This window comes from Hippopotamus amphibius, chromosome 14 (genome assembly GCF_030028045.1).
Source record: "Hippopotamus amphibius kiboko isolate mHipAmp2 chromosome 14, mHipAmp2.hap2, whole genome shotgun sequence".
NCBI classification, from domain to species: Eukaryota; Metazoa; Chordata; class Mammalia; order Artiodactyla; family Hippopotamidae; genus Hippopotamus; species Hippopotamus amphibius.
In genome coordinates this window covers 55,175,006-55,193,171 of record NC_080199.1, presented here as the reverse complement: position 1 = coordinate 55,193,171, position 18,166 = coordinate 55,175,006, and the positions used below count along the sequence as shown (strand labels likewise).

The 18,166-nt window shown below is 38.2% G+C and overlaps 1 protein-coding gene across 2 annotated transcripts in view; it reads left to right on the top strand.

The window, feature by feature from the left end:
• The first annotated feature begins 943 nt into the window (after positions 1-943).
• The window catches only part of SUGT1 (SGT1 homolog, MIS12 kinetochore complex assembly cochaperone), a 38,310-nt gene continuing 21,087 nt past the window's right edge, over positions 944-18,166 (top strand). The window contains exons 1-10 of one of the 2 annotated variants that reach the window (XM_057707860.1): positions 944-1,110; positions 1,204-1,261; positions 7,994-8,084; positions 8,758-8,827; positions 9,533-9,603; positions 12,290-12,343; positions 12,726-12,742; positions 13,531-13,565; positions 15,319-15,415; positions 16,202-16,309. In XM_057707860.1, coding sequence (XP_057563843.1) covers positions 1,073-1,110; positions 1,204-1,261; positions 7,994-8,084; positions 8,758-8,827; positions 9,533-9,603; positions 12,290-12,343; positions 12,726-12,742; positions 13,531-13,565; positions 15,319-15,415; positions 16,202-16,309 — 639 coding nt within the window. In that variant the 5' untranslated portion in view covers positions 944-1,072. The remainder of the gene's footprint in view (positions 1,111-1,203; positions 1,262-7,993; positions 8,085-8,757; positions 8,828-9,532; positions 9,604-12,289; positions 12,344-12,725; positions 12,743-13,530; positions 13,566-15,318; positions 15,416-16,201; positions 16,310-18,166) is intronic. The other variant, XM_057707861.1, reaches the window with a different exon arrangement.

Here is an 18,166-nt window from a genome sequence, read left to right as displayed (position 1 = left end):
CACTGAGTACTGCCCTTCTTTCATTTTAGCACTAAGAACAAAACTGGCTTAAGTTTCTGGAGGTCATTGACACCACTGAATCCCAGGACTTAGTTTAGATCTCGGATGCAGTAGACACTCCAGTTCAGTTACTTGTTTATCTCTACTGACGAGCCGCTCACTCTCCCTCCTTTCTGCTCCCCTGATCCCGTCCCCGCGGAACTAACTGGAAGTTTCTTCTAGCTGAATTGCACGGGTCAAAGGGCAGTGAGGGAGGGCCTGACCAACTAGCTGGAAAATAAAGCAGCACTGAGGCAAACTCAGGCCTCCTTTCTCCCTTCAGTGCCTTCGGATGGAGCACGTTTTTCTTCTGCCTGGAAAACCAAGTAGGAAGAAAACCTGGGCCTGTGGAGTTCTGGGGAACGGAACGGTCCACCCGCACCGGAACCAAAAGCCTTCCTCCAGTGTAGCCTCTGCAAGGGCAGAGCGACTTCCGGCAAGTCCGAGTCCTTTAGGGTTCCCAGCGCCAAGATCCCGGCATCAATGCGCCGTCCGGAACTTGCTCCCGGAAAAGAACACGTAGCTGAGAACGTCACGGGTCACGGAAGGCTTGGCTTCCTCCGGGAGCCATGACGAGAGCTGTAGGGAAAATGAGCTCCATGTGCCTTGTATTATTATTATTAACAGACATCAAACGCCCCCAAGCACCACACGTTTCTGAGTGATAACAGTACGGCACAAAAGTCCTTTCGAGCTACCACCCCTGGAGGCTCTGCGGGACCGCGGGAGCGCGCTGGGACAGATGCCGAGATTGAGCCGCCGCGGCCCCCGTAACCATGGCTGCAGGAGGCGGGGCCTGCGAGGCTGCTCACGGGCGGGGGGCAGGGCAGGAGAGTCGGTCCTCCACGGTCCCAGCCAACCCCGCGCCCGCGCTTCGTCTCCCCTCCCCCCACGGCACGCTGCGTGGCTGCTCGTTGGCTACGTAGGACGGAAGCTCGGTTGGTGTTTCTCCAGAAGTTTCCCCCTTGGGCGGCGGCGGAGCGGCTAACCTCGGCAGGACCGGCTCCAGCGTTGGTAACAGTGCGTGTTAGAGATGGCGGCGGCTGCAGCGGGACCTGCAACAGCCCAGAGGTGCATGTTTTTCCTTCTCTTTGATGTTATTTGCAACCCCCTCCGCCTTTCTTTGGTTAGTGAGCCCTGCTGAAGTCGTTGTTTTCCTGACAGGTTTTTCCGGAGCTTCTCAGATGCTCTGATCGACGAGGACCCCCAGGCGGCGTTGGAGGTGAGAGAGCGCGTTCTCTGTGCTCTGGGGAACGCGGCCGCGTAGGGTTCCGGCCCACCCCGCCTCTTCCCGGGGTCGGGGGTGCTTGTTTTTCCTGCGTCTCAGGCCTAACGTTGACAGCCTCCGCCTCTCCTTTCTCAGTCCCACAGCGGTCCGGTTACTCCCGATCCCTGTTCGTGCCTTCTCCCATCCCTCGTCCATTCCTGCATCCTCAGAGCTCCGTAGTAAAACCTCTGTTTTTTGGGTGTAGGGGTAACATTCATAGTTGGCCCGAAAGGGTTGGTTTGCTTTTTAAGTGGCGTTTGTGACTTAGAACAGAAAGTGAAATCTAAGGCTTGATGTTTCTTCATTCGGTTTTTCGTTTGACAATCATCCTTGCCATTTTCATGTACCAGGTCTGTGCTGTTTGTGTGAACCCACACTGCTGGAACAGAAACCTTTTCGCATGTGTGCCTGAAATTTTCCAGAAGTCCTGTCACTGTTCATTATTCACTTATTTGTTTATTCGTCAGAACAATTTCTTGGGGGCTGCTGTGTGAAAGGCACTGGTTGCTATGGATTAAAGTCTTACTTGTACATTTAATTGACTTGTAAGGTACTTTGTGTTTGTGTTCAGTGAAAGGCTATAAAGTTATGAGGGAAAGCAGAAGAGCAAGAGTTTAATAATAATTCAAAGTAATAAAGAGAGCCCAAAGTAAGAATACGTGATGCAGTGGGTCACAAAATTTAGCCAGGGGTTTCTTCCTTTGAAGCATAATAAAAAGGAAACTAAAGCATAAAAACGAAAAGTGTAAAAAAGGAAACTGTTTTGCTGTTATCATCTAACATATGTAAGGTTAGGAATGTGAGGCAAGGGAGCCTTTTTCCTAGCTGTGACTTCTAAAAGAAATTTGCCTCATGGTTAGTAGAGGAGGTGACATTTGAGAAGAGGCATGAGGGCGTGAACTTGGAAGCTCTGGGGAAAGATTATTTCAGGCAGGAAGAGGAGCCAGTGTCAGGATCCTGAGGTAGGAATGAAGTTGGCCTGCACGAGGAGCAGCAAGAAGGCCCATTTGGTTAGAATGGGATGAAAGGAATAGGAGATGAGGTGGGGAGGAAACCAGGGCGTAGGTCCCTTGGGGCCTTTTAGGCTGGATTATGTTTTGGGGGTCGGGATATGAAGACCTTCGAATAAAGTGGTTGATTACTCAGTTGTGCTGTGATGTTTCCTAGCGATGCTTCCAGGGTCACTATTAAAATAATGTTACTGGAGGCACTGAGAGTTTTTCTCCACAATTCCTCATGTCAGCTAGATAGCTATTAATTTTCAGAATCTACACTTGTTGGGGTCCTGTTTGGGCCCATGCTCTCCTTTGGAAATCTTGTTTATGTAATAGTTGCTATTAAAGGATATTAATGTAATGAATTGTCACGTTACAGCTTATTTTACTTTTAAAATTATTTATTGAAGTGTGCTGTGTAACACAAATCTTAAGTCTGCAAGTAATGAACTTGAAGTTTTACACGTATGTATGCCACCCAGATCAAGATGTGGAATGCTTCCATCCTCCAGGCTTTCTCATGTTTCTTCCCAGCCAATAATTCCTCTTACCCACCTGTTCTGAACTCCATCACTATCAGTTAGTTTTTCTTGGACTTCATATAAACAGTATCATACACTAGTCAGTTGAGTGTAGAGACTCTGTCTTGCTTTAAACATTATGTGAGATACACCCATAAGTTGTTTGAAATGATAGTTCTTTTTCACTGCTGTGTAGTATTCCACTGTATTAATACAGCAGAATTTATCTGTTCTAACAGTGGACATGTGGGATATTTCCAGTGGTTAGCTAGTATGAGTAAAACCACTGTGAATTTTCTTGTACACGTATTTTGGTGAACACATACACTTCTTTCTTTTGGGAGTTCCTTTTTTTTTTTCTTTCTAGGAGTGAAGGAGCTTTGTGGTTAGCTTCAGTACATTTGTCCTTAAATGTGGCTCTTGGACCAGCACCATCAGCATCACTTAGGAACTCATTAGAAATGCAAATTTTTAGACCCCACCCCAGGTTTTCTTTCTTTTTTTCTTTTGGCCTCACTGCCAGGCATGTGGGGTGTTGGTTCCCTGACCCAGGATCAAACCCTGCAGTGGAAGCGAGGACTGCCAGGGAATCCCACCGCAGATTTTCCGAAAGTACTTATGACTCCTACAGGCCAGTACTCCTTACCCTTCCATTTTACAGAAGGAAACAGACCCAAAGAAATCCAAGTGATCTGTCATAGAGATGTATACAGCCAGTTAGAGACAGAATAGGGGCCTTGGAACACGTTTCCTGATTCTTAGTCTAGTGTTGTAGAATAGTGGTTTTCAAGAGTGTGATTCCCCAGACCCTCTGCAGGAGCATCACCTGGGAGTTTGTTAGAAGTGCAAATTCTCAGGACCTGCTGCAGACCTGAATCAAAAACTGAGAGTGGGGAGAATGATCATGGTAAGAACTAGCCTGTGTTAAGAGGAAATGTTCTTTTTAAAACCTGAGATGCTCTTCTCACAGAGATAAACAGGTAAATGTTAATTAGTGAATAATTGATAATAATGAGTAGGGTCAGAACCTTGATGAGAAGTGAGAGTCTGTTTCCCCCTAGGTTTTCCCAAGGGCTGATTTAACAGTAGCTGTTCTGAAATTAAGGTCGCTTGATATTACATCAGTTAAAATGTCACATTTTTATATAAGACCAATTGAAAATAAAGAGAAAGTGTCTGTATCAAGCTGATTACATTTTTCATTCATTAAACAAACAGTGAACGTTAGTGGCAAATGCTTTACTGGGAGCCAGTGAGCTAAAGATGAAACTACTGTAGTGAGGGAGTTTGCACTTTAGTAGAGAGAGACAGGCAAGTCAACAGATCATTAAAATATAAGATAAGTACTCCAGTGGCGTGGTGTATAAAGTACACTAAATAGCATAGCAGAGTAGAGGCTAACTGGGGAAGTGAAAAAAACTGTGCAGAGGAAGTCTCAGTTCAGTAGAGAGAGAAAACAGATGTGAGTTATGAGAATCTTTTAAGGCCCAGTACAAGTAGTGCTTAAGAGCATGGGCTCTGGAGTCAGACTGCTTGGGTCCATATCCTGGTCTTAAGAAAGTTCCTGCTATCACTCTTCTGGGTCAGATTTCCTGCCTGTAAAATGGGACTAACTAGTACCACTTGAAAGGGTGATTATGAAGATAAGTAATGTAAGGTACAAGGGTGAGGCCCTTGAGGTGGGCATCTTGTAGATTCTTTGCTCTCTAGGTTCTAGCCGCTCAAATGTGTCGAGCTCAGTCCTGGTGCAGGGCCCTTGGACTCGCAGTTCTTTTGCCTAGAAGATATTCTTTATTGACTCTCTCTAGTTTTGCTTGGAAATGCTCATCACTTTAGATTTCATCTGAAATGCCACCTTCTCAAGGAAGCTGTTTTCTTGGACTACCTTATCTGAATTGCATCCCAATGTAAGCTTCAAGAGAGCAGGGGTCTTGTGTATCTGTTTACCACTGTGTTCTCAGTGGAGTGCCTGGGATGTGGTAGGCACTCAGATGTGTTAAATGAGTCCTACCGCAATTCTTGGAACAACTGTGAGGTGCATTTTGCTAACAAGGAAGATGAGGCTAAAGAGATAAACTTGCTCAAGGTTATCGACTTTATATTTTTCTAATATTTATTTATTTAGTTATTTAATGGCTGTATTGGGTCTTTGGTGCTGCACACGGGCTTTCTCTAGTTGTGGCAAGTGGAGGGTACTCTTCATTGTGGTGCGCTTGCTCATTGTGGTGGCTTCCCTTGTTGCGGAGCATGGGCTCTAGGTGCCTGGGCTTCAGTAGTTGTGGCACATGGGCTCAACAGTTGTGGCTCATGGGCTCTGGAGCGCAGGCTCAGTAGTTGTGGTACACGGGCTTAGTTGCTCTGTGGCATGTGGCATCTTCCTGGGGCAGGGATCGAACCTCTGTCCCCTGAATTGGCAGGTGGATTCTTAACCAGTGCGCCACCTAGGAAGTCTGGCTATCGACTTTACAAGTGACAGGTGTCAGGTTCAAGGCATCAAGGTCATCCATCCTCTGGAGGAGTGGATAGGATTGGGGTGTATGATATAATTAAATGTTTGGGAGCTGACTTTGAAGTAGCTAACCGTGGATAGCTTTGTTGAGGGCATAGTTGGTTAGCATAAAACATACCAGTTCTACATGGTTGTGTGATTTTTCTCCAGCAGTGCTTGGTAGTTTAGGAATGGAGAAGACTTGGTATTCTTGTTTATCCATGATTGGGGATTAGTTTCTGGCTGGAAGAAAATGGAAAGTGGAGTCAGGCTGAGATACCCAGAGCTAAAGGCTTTCAGACCTTAGGTCAGTCTGAGCGGTCTGCTTTTGCTTTTAATCTTAACAAGTAACCTTTTTGGATAGTATTTTAAAAGAGCCTAAAGCTCTAAAGATATGGAAGTTAATTTTCTGAGATCAAAGTCTTAAACAATTTTAATGCCTTAAAAGCTTTTCCCCCCGTTGTTCTTTGCATGAGGGCTCTTCCTTTACTATTATCTTGCTGAAGATTTCAGTGTAATTAAATTTTACGCTTCTCTAGGTTTCTTTACTTTTGAGAACTATAATTGCTTAACTGTAACACAACTCATTTTACGTGAGAAGGACTATATCTTTGGATATGTTTCGTATAAATCTGCATTAAATAGCCTTTTGCTGCTATGATTCAAATGTTGGCACTGAAGTCCTTGCCTTTTGAGATACCTCCCTTTAGTCCCTTTGTACTCTAGCAGCCAGCAGCTGTTGTCCCAGAAACAGTAGAACACTGAAAACATGCCACAAGTCACATGTGGTTAAGACGACCGCATATAATTATTTTAACTACACTTTTTCTGGTTTTATTATATTGTATGTTTCTTATTCAAAATAAGTTTATTGTTGTGTTTTATTCATGACTTACAAGTTGGTGTGTTATAATGTTCAGTTTGTGTTGAGTGGTTTTTTTGGTAACTTTTTTATTGACAGCCTAATAAGTCAGTTGCTTAGTTTATTTAACTGAATCACCGTAACTGGTTCTCCTTAACCAGCATTTGGTTTGTGTTTTTAAAGGACATTTGCAAGTTGGTTGTTCAAAATTCAGAGGTTTATACTCCTTAAGAAAAGGAATGTTTTATTCATCTTTGAACCTCCAGCATCTGGCCTATGTTTGTTCCATAATATGTGTTTAAAAATGCTTTTTGAATTGGTGATCCAGATACTATTACCTATAACAGTCTCTTTGACCTATAATATAACTGTCCTTGGTGAGGAGAGCCTGGAAATTTGGTTTTACGATATATTTGAGTAGATATGTAAGAAGCCATCGACTGTTTTCAAAATTGTTTGAAAGCTTAGTGCAAGATGGTGTTTTTTGCTTAAGAATTACTAATACTTTAAAGTATTTCTGATACCTCAAGGTATTAGGAAACATTGTATTAATACAGATGTTAGGTGGTGTGTGGAAGAAACTTGGAGTAAAATTTTACCAGGAGGCAATAATGTTTAGTGATTAAAATTTGATTTGGAGTCAGACAGACCTGGATTTGAATCCTGTCTCTGGCACAGTCACTGACTAGGAAGTGAGGGAATGGATTTTATGCACACATCTGCGGTAAGAGCATTCTAGTGAGAGGGAGCAGCAGGTGCAGGGTCCTGAGATGTTTGAAGAACAGCGAGGAGGCCAGTGTGGCTAAAATGGTGGAGCAAGGGGAAGACTTTTAAGAGATACGAGAGAAAGCAGAGGGTTATATCAAGGAGGGCCTTACAGATCATTGGAAAGACTTGGGCTTTTGCTCTGAAACAGTTGGAAAGGCATTGGAAAGTTTTGAGCAGAGACATAGTAACATCTGATTTTCATGACTGCTTGCGTCAGGGTGATAGGGGTTAAGATGGTAAAAAGTGCTTTAGATTTTAGGTATATTGGATTTTCGGTATATGATTACCAAGAATAGTATACATTGCTTTGTGAGAATCATGCTGCGAGGTTCAAGCAAAGCCACATATGTAGCTATTGAAGTAATTTTACCTGTTAAGAAAACTACCAAGTCCCTAGGGTGTGTTGGCAGTGGGTGGAATATCAAAGCCTTCCTTCCTCTTTGCCTGCGTTTGTTCTTGGCCTTACTAGTCGTGCTCTTTCTTCTTGTATCATTATTGTTCCAGCTACCACTTACATACTGTGACTGCCCAGAGTAGCAAAAGTTTTAATCGCTCTGTTAATTTTTTTGTGTGTGTGTGACATCAGATCTGTCTTTATTACGATGTTCCAAACATACTATCCTTCACCAAGGAGGGAGTCAATTACCATTTTGTTGTTGGATTACAAACTGGTTGTGATCTTCAGTAAATGAAGGTTAAAAAAAGTGAAACTATACCTTAAAAACCCAGCCCAACCAAACGAAACCAAAACACTATAGAAAAACAAATCAAATGAAATTGACAGTAGTGCTTTGGTAATACCATGGAATGTTTGTCAGGATGAATTTGGGAAGAGTTCCGACGCTCTGTTAATTCTTGATGAGTGGATAGTAGCTATCTGTGAGATATTGTATCTGATATCTCTTGCAAAGAAAAGCTCCAAGCTTGTTTCCTCTGTTATCTTTCCTGAAAATAGCTTATGATAATAGGTTATTTGATTAAAAATCATGTTTAATTAGAATTCAGTGACTTTTAAAAAACATTTACTGACACTCAACATGTTTGTATTTGTAGGAGCTGAGTAAGGCTTTGGAGCAGAAACCAGATGATGCACAGTATTACTGTCAAAGAGCTTATTGTCACATTCTTCTTGGGAATTACCGTGGTAACTTTTCTTACCAAGTATATTGTCTCTATAACTTACTTATGAATTTTGCCCAAGGTGCAGTGAATCAAATAGCATAGAGGTTACCTTCCAGGATTTTTAACTTGGTCTTTCATACAAGGTAAAGGAGCTGAAATGTGACAGACATTATGTTGAGCATCACCCGTTTACATTTTATGTTTGTCCATTCTTTTTTCAGTGGCTGTAGAATTTGTATAGATTTCATTCATGGTTATTGGAATATGCTAACAAAGAAGAGCATCACATTTACTATTTTACACAGTATTTAAATTGATTCCCTCGTTTTATTTTTTATAAAAAGAATATACTTCTGTGTATGTAACTTTAATTATTCTGGATAGATAATCTGAGTAGGGAAAAATTAAATACCTTGAGTCAAATTACATAAATGATGTTAATGAGAAAATTCGATGAACTTTGTGATACAGAGCTTTATTCATTGCCTGAAGCAATTTAATAGGGGAGCTAAATACTAGGTCAGTAGGAAAGTATGAGGGTGATTTTATCTTGGATTAGCTTTTCCTAATTTAAAATTATTTGTCCATTTCACCAGCTTGAAAACTTAAAAGTCTGAGACTAATTTAAGTTTTGTGTGTAGTATTTGTTAGGATCCATAAGTAACTGACTGAAAAATCCATTTTTTCATATGCAGATGCTGTTGCTGATGCAAAGAAATCTCTTGAACTTAATCCAAGTAGTTCCACTGCTCTGCTGAGAAAGGGGTATGCAGAAACTACTCTTCTTGTTGGGTCTGGACTATATAGTTTGTTGAATGAATTAACTGTAAGCTTTATCTAAGTAGTAAAGTCTGTATTTATGCATTTTATAGCTGAGATAGGATTCAGTTTTAGGTATATTTTATACTATTACTGTATGAACTGTGGTATGTGATAGAAGATATATAGTTCATATGTATGTATAGTTTAAAATAGTGATGATTGAAGTAACTGCAAGGTATAGGTGAAACTGACCGACTTCAAATCCCTTTTTTGCTTCATCATTTGGAATTTACTGTATTTAACTGACTAGAGAACATCTGTTCCTCACCCAAGCTGGACAGGCTACTTTTAGTGAAGACTCTGTGTCTGTGTACTTTGTATCCCAGTTTGTTTCTGTTGATAAATGTGGCTTTATTCTTTAAGAATCAGAAACTTCTTTAATTCCTTAGTATAACTGTGTTTTGGTATAAGCAACTGTGTACAATTAAAACCAAGAAATTCCTTCTGAAATGAGTTCCAAATTTGGATTTACACTAGATGTTACAGTAGAGTATTTTAGAAGACCACTTGGCTTATTAACATATACTTAAATCCTGTTCTCTACTGTTAAAAAACAGAGAAACTAGGTTTTCTTTTTTTTAATTTAGAAAAAAGGCTGTTTTTCATGATCTCATGTGTGTGTATTTGTTTTTTAATATGCTCATGCAGGATATGTGAATACCATGAAAAAAACTATGCTGCTGCTCTAGAAACTTTTACAGAAGGACAAAAATTAGATAGTAAGTATTAGAATTATATGTTAGTAAACTAATCCATTATATCTGTGTGTCTTAAATACCATAGCTGAATTTTGTTAGTGTAATCTCAAGTTAATTATAGAAACCCAACACCTTTTTTTCTCCTCTTAATGACATTTCGTGTTGATTGCAAAATTTGAGTTTACTTAAAAGTTGATTGAATTGACCTTTCTTTAGCATTTAAATCACAGATAAACTTTATCATTAGAAGCAAAAAGCTGTATGAACACTTAGTGTGCTCCCAGTACTTAGTCTGGCTTTATTTTTTTTCTAATGGACAAGTGAAAGTTTAATTTGCTGTCACATTCAGAGTCTGTTTAAGTTATTATTCAGATTGCTGAGATAAAAAAATCTTACAATGAAGAGTTTTATTAAGACGTGAAGTGTAAGTTTGGGTAAAGTGTGATAGGGTATAGGAGAAACATGGAGCTTTGAGAGTATTGTATTTCTAACATCTTTTTGAGAGAAATAGATGAAAATTATCACAGCAGTATGGATATCTGTGTGTAACATACAGAAATTATAAGAGCCAAGCATCAAAAAATCTGCAAAATACAAAAAGGTTGTACATAATCTCATAGATAATTATAGACTACATAATCCTAATTGTGTGCTATCATTTTCATCTTATGATAGAGTGTTATCACAATTCTCTAAAACAGTAGTTCCTAACTGGGAATGATTTCGCTCTGTGGGAGGATGTTTGGCAGTGTCCGTAGAGATTTTTGAACATCCTGACTGGAGAATGGGGGGATATACTATTGACGTTTAGTGAGGGATGCTGCTGAACATCCTGCAGTGCACGAGACAGTCCCCCACAACAAAGAAGTGTCTGCTCCCAAATGTCAGTAGTGCTGAGGTTGAGAAACCCTCATACAAAAGTAGTGTATGATTATATTTCTATATTTTAAAATATGTACTGCTTTGAATATTTGCTTTTCTGCTGTATACCTACTTGAGAAAGGGTGACAAGCCCAACTTTGCAAACAGAACCTATAGATCAGGAAAGAAGAGATCTAGGTAATAGGAGTTGTTCTCAAACTTGGTTATTCCAAGTGTGGTATGTGAATAGTATGGCTGTTCAGTTACCAAGTCAGCATATCTGCACTTTGCAAATTCTAGAGTCCAGTCTTCCTAGTGTCTGGAGCGGGGACTACTCTTCATTGCAGTGCTCGGGCTTCTTATTGCAGTGGCTTTTCTTGTTGTGGAGCATTGGCTCCTGGCTCGTGGGCTTCAGTAGTTGCAGCACATGGGCTCAGTAGTTGTGGCTTGTGAACTTAGTTGCTTCGCGGCATGTGGGATCTTCCTGGACTAGGGCTTGAACCCATGTCCCCTGCTTTGGCGGGTGAATTCTTAACCACTGTGCCACCAGGGAAGCCCCAGTTCTCCTAGTGTCTTGATACATATTTGAAAACTCTGATAAGACATGAGTCATTTCATCTTTAGATTTCTAAGCCTTGTTTCTTATCTTTTTAGAGCAATAGATAATTCCCTGCCAAATTCTTTCCTTGGTAATAATTTATTATGCTGTTGACTTCTTTCATCCTAGAATTATTTCAGAGGTGGCCTCAGAAGAGGGTGTCTGCTCTTTGGTAAAATTGCTGTTGAGACTATTTAATTTAAAAGGCAAATTAAAATTTGTCTTTTAACTCCAGGAAAAAGTTATGTTAAACTATTCAGCTTCCATTTTATCAGGGTAAAAATTTTATAACTCAAAGTATTACCTCTTTTTCCCCCTTTGTATGATAGGAAGCTTGGTTTTATTTACTATTAATTTGACTAATAGGTTATTTACATCTAGAATTTTGATGTAATTGTTCATCACTAGAATGACTCTGTGTGTGTGTGTAGTAAGGCCTATATAGTTGAATTTTCTCTGTGAATTAATGAATTAGAAAATTTCATGTTAAGAAATTTTAAATTTCTCTGCATTTTTCGGAATAGTCTTACCTGCAGTTAGCTTGAATTAGTAAACTTATTTTGATCACTTTTAATAATTTTTCTTAACATTATATTTTATTAGACCCTATATGACTGTTTAGATATTGTCATTGTCCTGAGTCTTCAGAAATAATTTCCTTATGTACATGTTTACATTGATATCTATGCGTAGTTCACTATCTGTAGTGTCTTGGATGTCATAGAACTTGGAGATATGACAAAAACTCTACGAAGTATAAAAATGCTTCTTAGTGTTGGTGTTGAAAGGCATGGTAGTAAGTATAGCCACTGAGAAAATAGTAGTCAGGATAAGTAGCTGTATTAGATAGCAAATAGGTGGACAGAGGCTTCTGGGCCTCAACTCAGCTGCTGGTTACCAGGCCTTCACCCCCACCCTAATTGATGGCATATTGGGAATCTGATTCAGGTCTGATTTTGTTGGGTGAGAGGAAGCTCTTTTAAAAGGAAAGGGGTGAGGGGAAATGTAGATTATCTGTATCTGGCAACCAGTAAGGTTGACTGTGGTTAAAATTGATTAACCTAACTAATAGCTATAGTATTAGAATAGCTATAAACTCTGTTAGGACAGATATTTTTGTCTAATTCTGCTGAATCCACAGTACCTAGAACAGTGTTTGGAACATAGTAGGTATTCAGTAATTATTTGTCAAATGAATATGTTAGGTTGTGCAGATGAGTGATGTTATAGTCAGTCTGTTCTTTCTAGGTACAGATGCTGATTTCATTGTCTGGATTAAAAGGTGTCAAGAAGCTCAGAATGGTAAGTATGTAGGTTTCCCATGGTCTTTCAATTTAAAAAGAAGTAAGTGACATTTTTTTGTTTTGAACTTTATAACTTATAATTTAAGTAGTGCATGTTCTCTTAGGCTGAGATTTCCAAAGGTAGTTTGATTTTTTTACCTAGTTTGTTATGTTGAAAAGGAGATTTGGATGGATTTGTTTTGTAATGGTATTACCTGTAAGAAATCACTGAGGAGTCTGAAGTGACTCCAGGATGCACAGTTAAACCTCTTGCCCTTATTAGATATGCATGGAGAATTGGTTTGCTTTATCAGTATGTTTGTGCCGTAGAAATTATGTGTGTAAGTTTGTCTATACATGTACTGTTATCTGAAAATGTTTCTTTTTTATGTTTTTAATAGGATCACAGCCTGAGGTGGTAAGTCCAAAGTTTTTATTCTTTGTGTTTTTACTTAATTATATTATTACTGAATATATTTGAGACAGGGCTCAGAATGAGCTGTCAGTTACATATCTCTCTGGGGCAGTTTTACTTATTTTCTTTCTCCAAATGCCTTCTCTTTCCTTCTTATTTAGGGACAGCTTAGAGGCCCTCAGTGACCCAGGGCAAAGTCTTTAGATTTACATAGTCTGAACTGGCACACATAGTTTAGGAAAGTTTGGATTGGTCGAGTCACTTTTTTCCTCAGTGGTCAATGTAGAATGTTTGTTGCAGAGAGGCCAGAAACAGGGTAAGACAACATCAGGAAGGAGCCGTGGAAATAGTCCTTCATGTGTTTTTCCAGAGCAGTTTGATACCCTTGTTAAGCCTGACGGTTATACTATATTCTTAAAAATAGTTTTTTATATGTTACTGTTATTTTCAGTTGAGAGAGTTTCTGAATCTTGAAACTGGACATTTTATATGTAACCTTTTGCAAACATATCTTCAGAAATTTTTCTGTTTTTTTATGCTTTTATTTTAAAAGAAAAATGTTTTTTAAATTGAAACTCATAAAACTTTAAAAATGCTGAATATTTTAATTTTTGTGAAGACCAGTATTATTTAACAATTATGGATACCATGCTTTGTAGGAAGTTTTCATGTAGTTATTCCATATCAAAGTAACTATATAGCACTGGGTAAATTAATAATACATGCATTTTTAATATGCAGTTACTAAACCAACTTGTAAAAATCTTTCTCTTTCAACTTGCCCAAATCAGGCTGTCTCCCAGAGGACTCATCAGTCAAAAATCAAGTAAGTGTTTCTTTTTCATAATGCATGATAAATATGCCTAAAGGGAAAAACCCTGTTGTTTAATAATAAGCAAGTCCTTACCTGGGATTTAAGTATTTCTTAGTTTTTAAAATAAATTGTATCAAAACCTTGAAAAACTAATTGTAAGACTGTTAACCGATTTAAATTAGTGTTTATATTAAGTTAAAATCAAATCACTTGCCAACTTAAAACTTGTTTCACCTGGTTCCACATTATGTCACCTTTCCATATACTAAGGAGAGCCTCTTCCATTTAAGTTATTGGTATTACATAGGTAAGTAAATTAGTAGTAGACTTGATAGAATTGTAACTCTACCTGCCTTTTATAGTTGGAGTAAATTTTACGTAAAATTATTCTGCATGAGTTGAAAGTCAGTTGCTGAAGGCAGGAGTTAATCATGAATAAGAAAGTAGCAAGTATTTGAGTTATTTTTAGTTGTTCATTAGCTTTGCATACAACTTGTATTCTTAGGAGTGTAACAGAAAGAAAAACAAGGCAATGATCTCAAGGTTTGCATCCTCACTGAATTTCAAAGCAAAACTGTGACACTTAAAAAGCAGGTGCTTTTGACATAACTACCTAAAATGGCTTGAAAATGTTAAAACAAAACAATGTATTCATTATTTTTCTGGGGAGATACAGGATGCCTCTCCAAGTACCTAGCAAACAAGGAACTTTAGTGACGGGGCAGGGGTGGGTTACATAAACTTAAGTAATAATTATAGGGTTTGGAGTATGAAATAATCCTACATTGATTTAATAAATATACCGAGTATCAGGGCACTGTGCTTAGTCCTGGGAATGTAATAGTGGCAGTATAGATAAATAGCCCTGGTTTTATGGAGTGTATAATCTAGTCTAATTTGAAAGCGAGGATCCGTACATTTTTAGAGCTTTCATTGGGAAAGATACACATAATTAGAATCTCTAGGCACACAAATCTTCCCACATACTTTGAGATTAAAGGAAGATACTGTATTTAATATTGTGTCTGGCAGAAGAATGAGTTAAATTATTTAAATTTTAGCTCATTTGTTTCTGCTCCCTATGCTCAGGGCTGTTTGCCCCCAGCGTCAGTAAAGAGATCCTGGAATGTGGGGTCAGGTTGACCTGGGTCGAGTGTAACACCTAATACTGACATGCCAGTTGCCTCACCCTTCTGAGCTTACTTTTATTTTTTCATTTGTAAAATAGGGATAGAAGTGTTTACTTCTTAGTATTAGGTTGAAATGAGAGGGTAAAGCTGTTGATGGTATATTAGAACTGTTACCTGTTCAGGATAAATTTTACCTTTACAGTTTGCTTAGGGACTTTCCTGGTGGTACAGTGGTTAAGACTCTAAGCTTCCACTGCAGGGGGCACAGGTTCAGTCCCTGGTAGGGGAACTAAGATTCCTCATGCCTTGTGACGTGGCCAAAAAAAAAGAAAAAAAAAAATTAGCTTGAGCACGACAGTATTAGCGATATGTTAGAACCTAGAAAATTATGTAAGTATTTAAATCTACTGGAGGAGTTTGGGGCATCATCTACTTTACTTTTCCATTAGTACAGATCATATGAAATTAGTTACATAAAATTGTTTCTGGGAATCAACAGCTGCTTTGCTATTTTATTCCTCAAGGTGGAGCTCTTGTTCATCAGACTATACATAGTTTTTTATCTTGACAAAACAAGCAACAACTTAAAGAAAATTAGAAGTTCTGTTTAAAGTTTCTTTTTTCTTTTTTAATAGGTATGACTGGTATCAAACAGAATCTCAAGTAATCATTACACTTATGATCAAGAATGTTCAGAAGAATGATGTAAATGTGGAATTTTCAGAAAAAGAGGTCATTATAGTTTTTAAATTATTTTTTTGTTGAGATTACCTTTATTTGTAAATATAAATAAATATATATGGCAGAATAATCTATAGCAGTCTATCAGATATATATCATTTCTTCCTGAGATAATGTGGAAAATGCTGATGAGAATTTGAAGCATTGCTTTTCCTTTGAATCATTTTAAGTTTTGAGACAAGAGTATGTATAGTGTAGGTTATATAGCTAGATGTGCATTGTTTTCTCTTTCTTTAGATTTGGAATTTAAAGCAGAACTTGGTTAAGTATAAAAGACACTAGTAAGATACATGCTTTGGTTACACATTTGTGTGGTATACTTCATGAAAAAGGTCTGCTTATTTGTTGCAATTTATACATCTCAGAATTTACTAACCATATTAAATGAGTATGACTTTTAATCACTTGGTTTCTTAGCATTTAGTAGAAAACCTTGTGATAGATATCTGAGAGAGTTCATGGTAGAACTAGATGTTTTGCACATGAATACTTTTTTGTTACATACTTACTGTATTATTTTGCTCTTGAGATTTAAATGTTCAGTATGTGTTATGAACGATACTCTGTTCTGGTATTTAATTATGTATATGAGAATTTATGTGAAGGCTACTAGATTTTACAGAAGAATTATTTTGAGATTCTTAAGTCTGATATTCCATATAAAGTTTTAAAAATAATCTGCAGCAGTACTGAAGTTCTGTAATTATGGTCAGCTTAAGTACTTTACCCTTCTTTAAATAAATTTATAAAATGTGCTGCTAATTTTGTGTTCATTAGTTGTCTGCCTTGGTGATACTTCCTTCTGGAGAGGATTACAATTTGAAGCTGAGACTTCTTCATCCTATAATACCAGAACAGAGCACATTTAAAGTACTGTCAACAAAGGTAAGACAATTAAAAAGGGTTGTCAGTGTTAATCTTTTCAAAGTATAGAAACATTAGTCAACTAATTACCCCTGTAGTTGTAAGCTTATAGGTCCTTCTAGCCACATATCTTTAAATTAAATAAGAACAATAATTTTTGAGTAACAGGTTTTTCTACCTTCCCAAATTTTAGGAAAATGGAGTATAAAAATCTAACCTCAACAGTGTTCTTGTGCTTATTAAGATAGGTATACTACTTCTCAATAAAGAGGTTTTCACAAAAGATACAGTGATCGGCATCTTTTTAAGATTTGGTACTGATAGTATCTCATGTCTTGAACTTGTCAGTTTGGTCTGTTGTGATATACAGATACTTCTTTCACACTTCCTTATGCAGTTAAAAATACAGACTATTGAAGAATCCGTTCTCGTTTTGTTAAGCTGAATTTTAGGTTACTTTGTTATGAGGGATTAATGAATAATTTAAATTGCAGTTTGAGTAACTAATTTTTAGATTTTTTTATATTTTCAAAAAGAAGTGAAAATATGCAATAGAATTATAATTCATGGAGTATATCAGCTACCAGTCAAAAGATATAGTAAGAGTAGGTAAAAGTGTAATTTAACAAGAAAAATGCTGAACTGAAAGTCAAAAATAATCTGACTCCGGTTCTTTGCTTGCCCTGTGAATTTAGTATATGTGCTGCCGAAGCGAGCACTTGCCCTGTGAATTTAGACTAGTCACACATAGGAGACAAGATTTTCAGCATCTAAGCACTCTTTACAATAGCCAGGACATGGAAGCAACCTAAATGCCCATCAACAAATGAATGGATACAGAAGATGTGGCATATATATACAATGGAATATTACTCAGCTATAAAAAGGGATGAGATGGAGCTATATGTAATGAGGTGGATAGAACTACAATCTGTCATACATAGTGAAGTAAGTCAGAAAGAGAAGGACAAATATTGTATGCTAACTCACATATACGGAATCTAAAAATGGTACTGATGAACTCAGTGACAAGAACAAGGAAGCAGATACAGAGAATGGACTGGAGAACTCGAGGTATGGGAGGGGGCGGGGGGTGAAGGGGAAGCTGAGAAGAGGCGAGAGAGTGGCACGGACATATATATACTACCAACTGTAAAATAGTCAGTGGGAAGTTGTTATATAGCAGAGGGAGTCCAGCTCGAGGATGGAAGATGCCTTGGAGGACTGGGGCGGGGGGTGGGTGGGGGGCGTCAGGGAGGGGAGGGAATATGGGGATGTGTGTATAGAAACAGTTGATTGGACCTGGTGTACCCCCCCAAAAAAAAAAAAAAGATTTTCAGCATCTATAAAAATGAGAGGGACATGGACTGTGAACTCTGAAATCCTTTCATCTGTAAGATTGTATGAGGGTATATGATGAGTTAATGAGAAAGAATGATACAAATAGATTTTTTCCATTACTACATTTTTTTATACATGTCCTGCAACGTAGTGTTTTATTTAACTTTTAGTTTGTCTGAATTTTCCTATCATAGAATAGACTCAAAATTGGCCTGTGTCATGAAGAATGCTAACTGGCCCTGCAGGAAGAAGAGGACACCTGCAGAGGGTTGGAACAGAAAGTGCAAAGTAAAGAAGCAGTAGTTTTTGCATCTAGTTAAAAATGATCTACTCACTTGTCTGTTTGAAGAGTATAAAGTACAAAGCTGTTTACTTAGGAGGCAGAGATAGGAAACAGTTGCTTGGACAATAGAAGGTGAGAAAAAGGGTGACATACTACAAAGAGTTTAGTCTTACTGGCCCCATCCACACTGGGTAGAATTTGTTTAATAAAATAATATTGGGTAAAATAATCAAGCACAAAACTATAAGTAGATT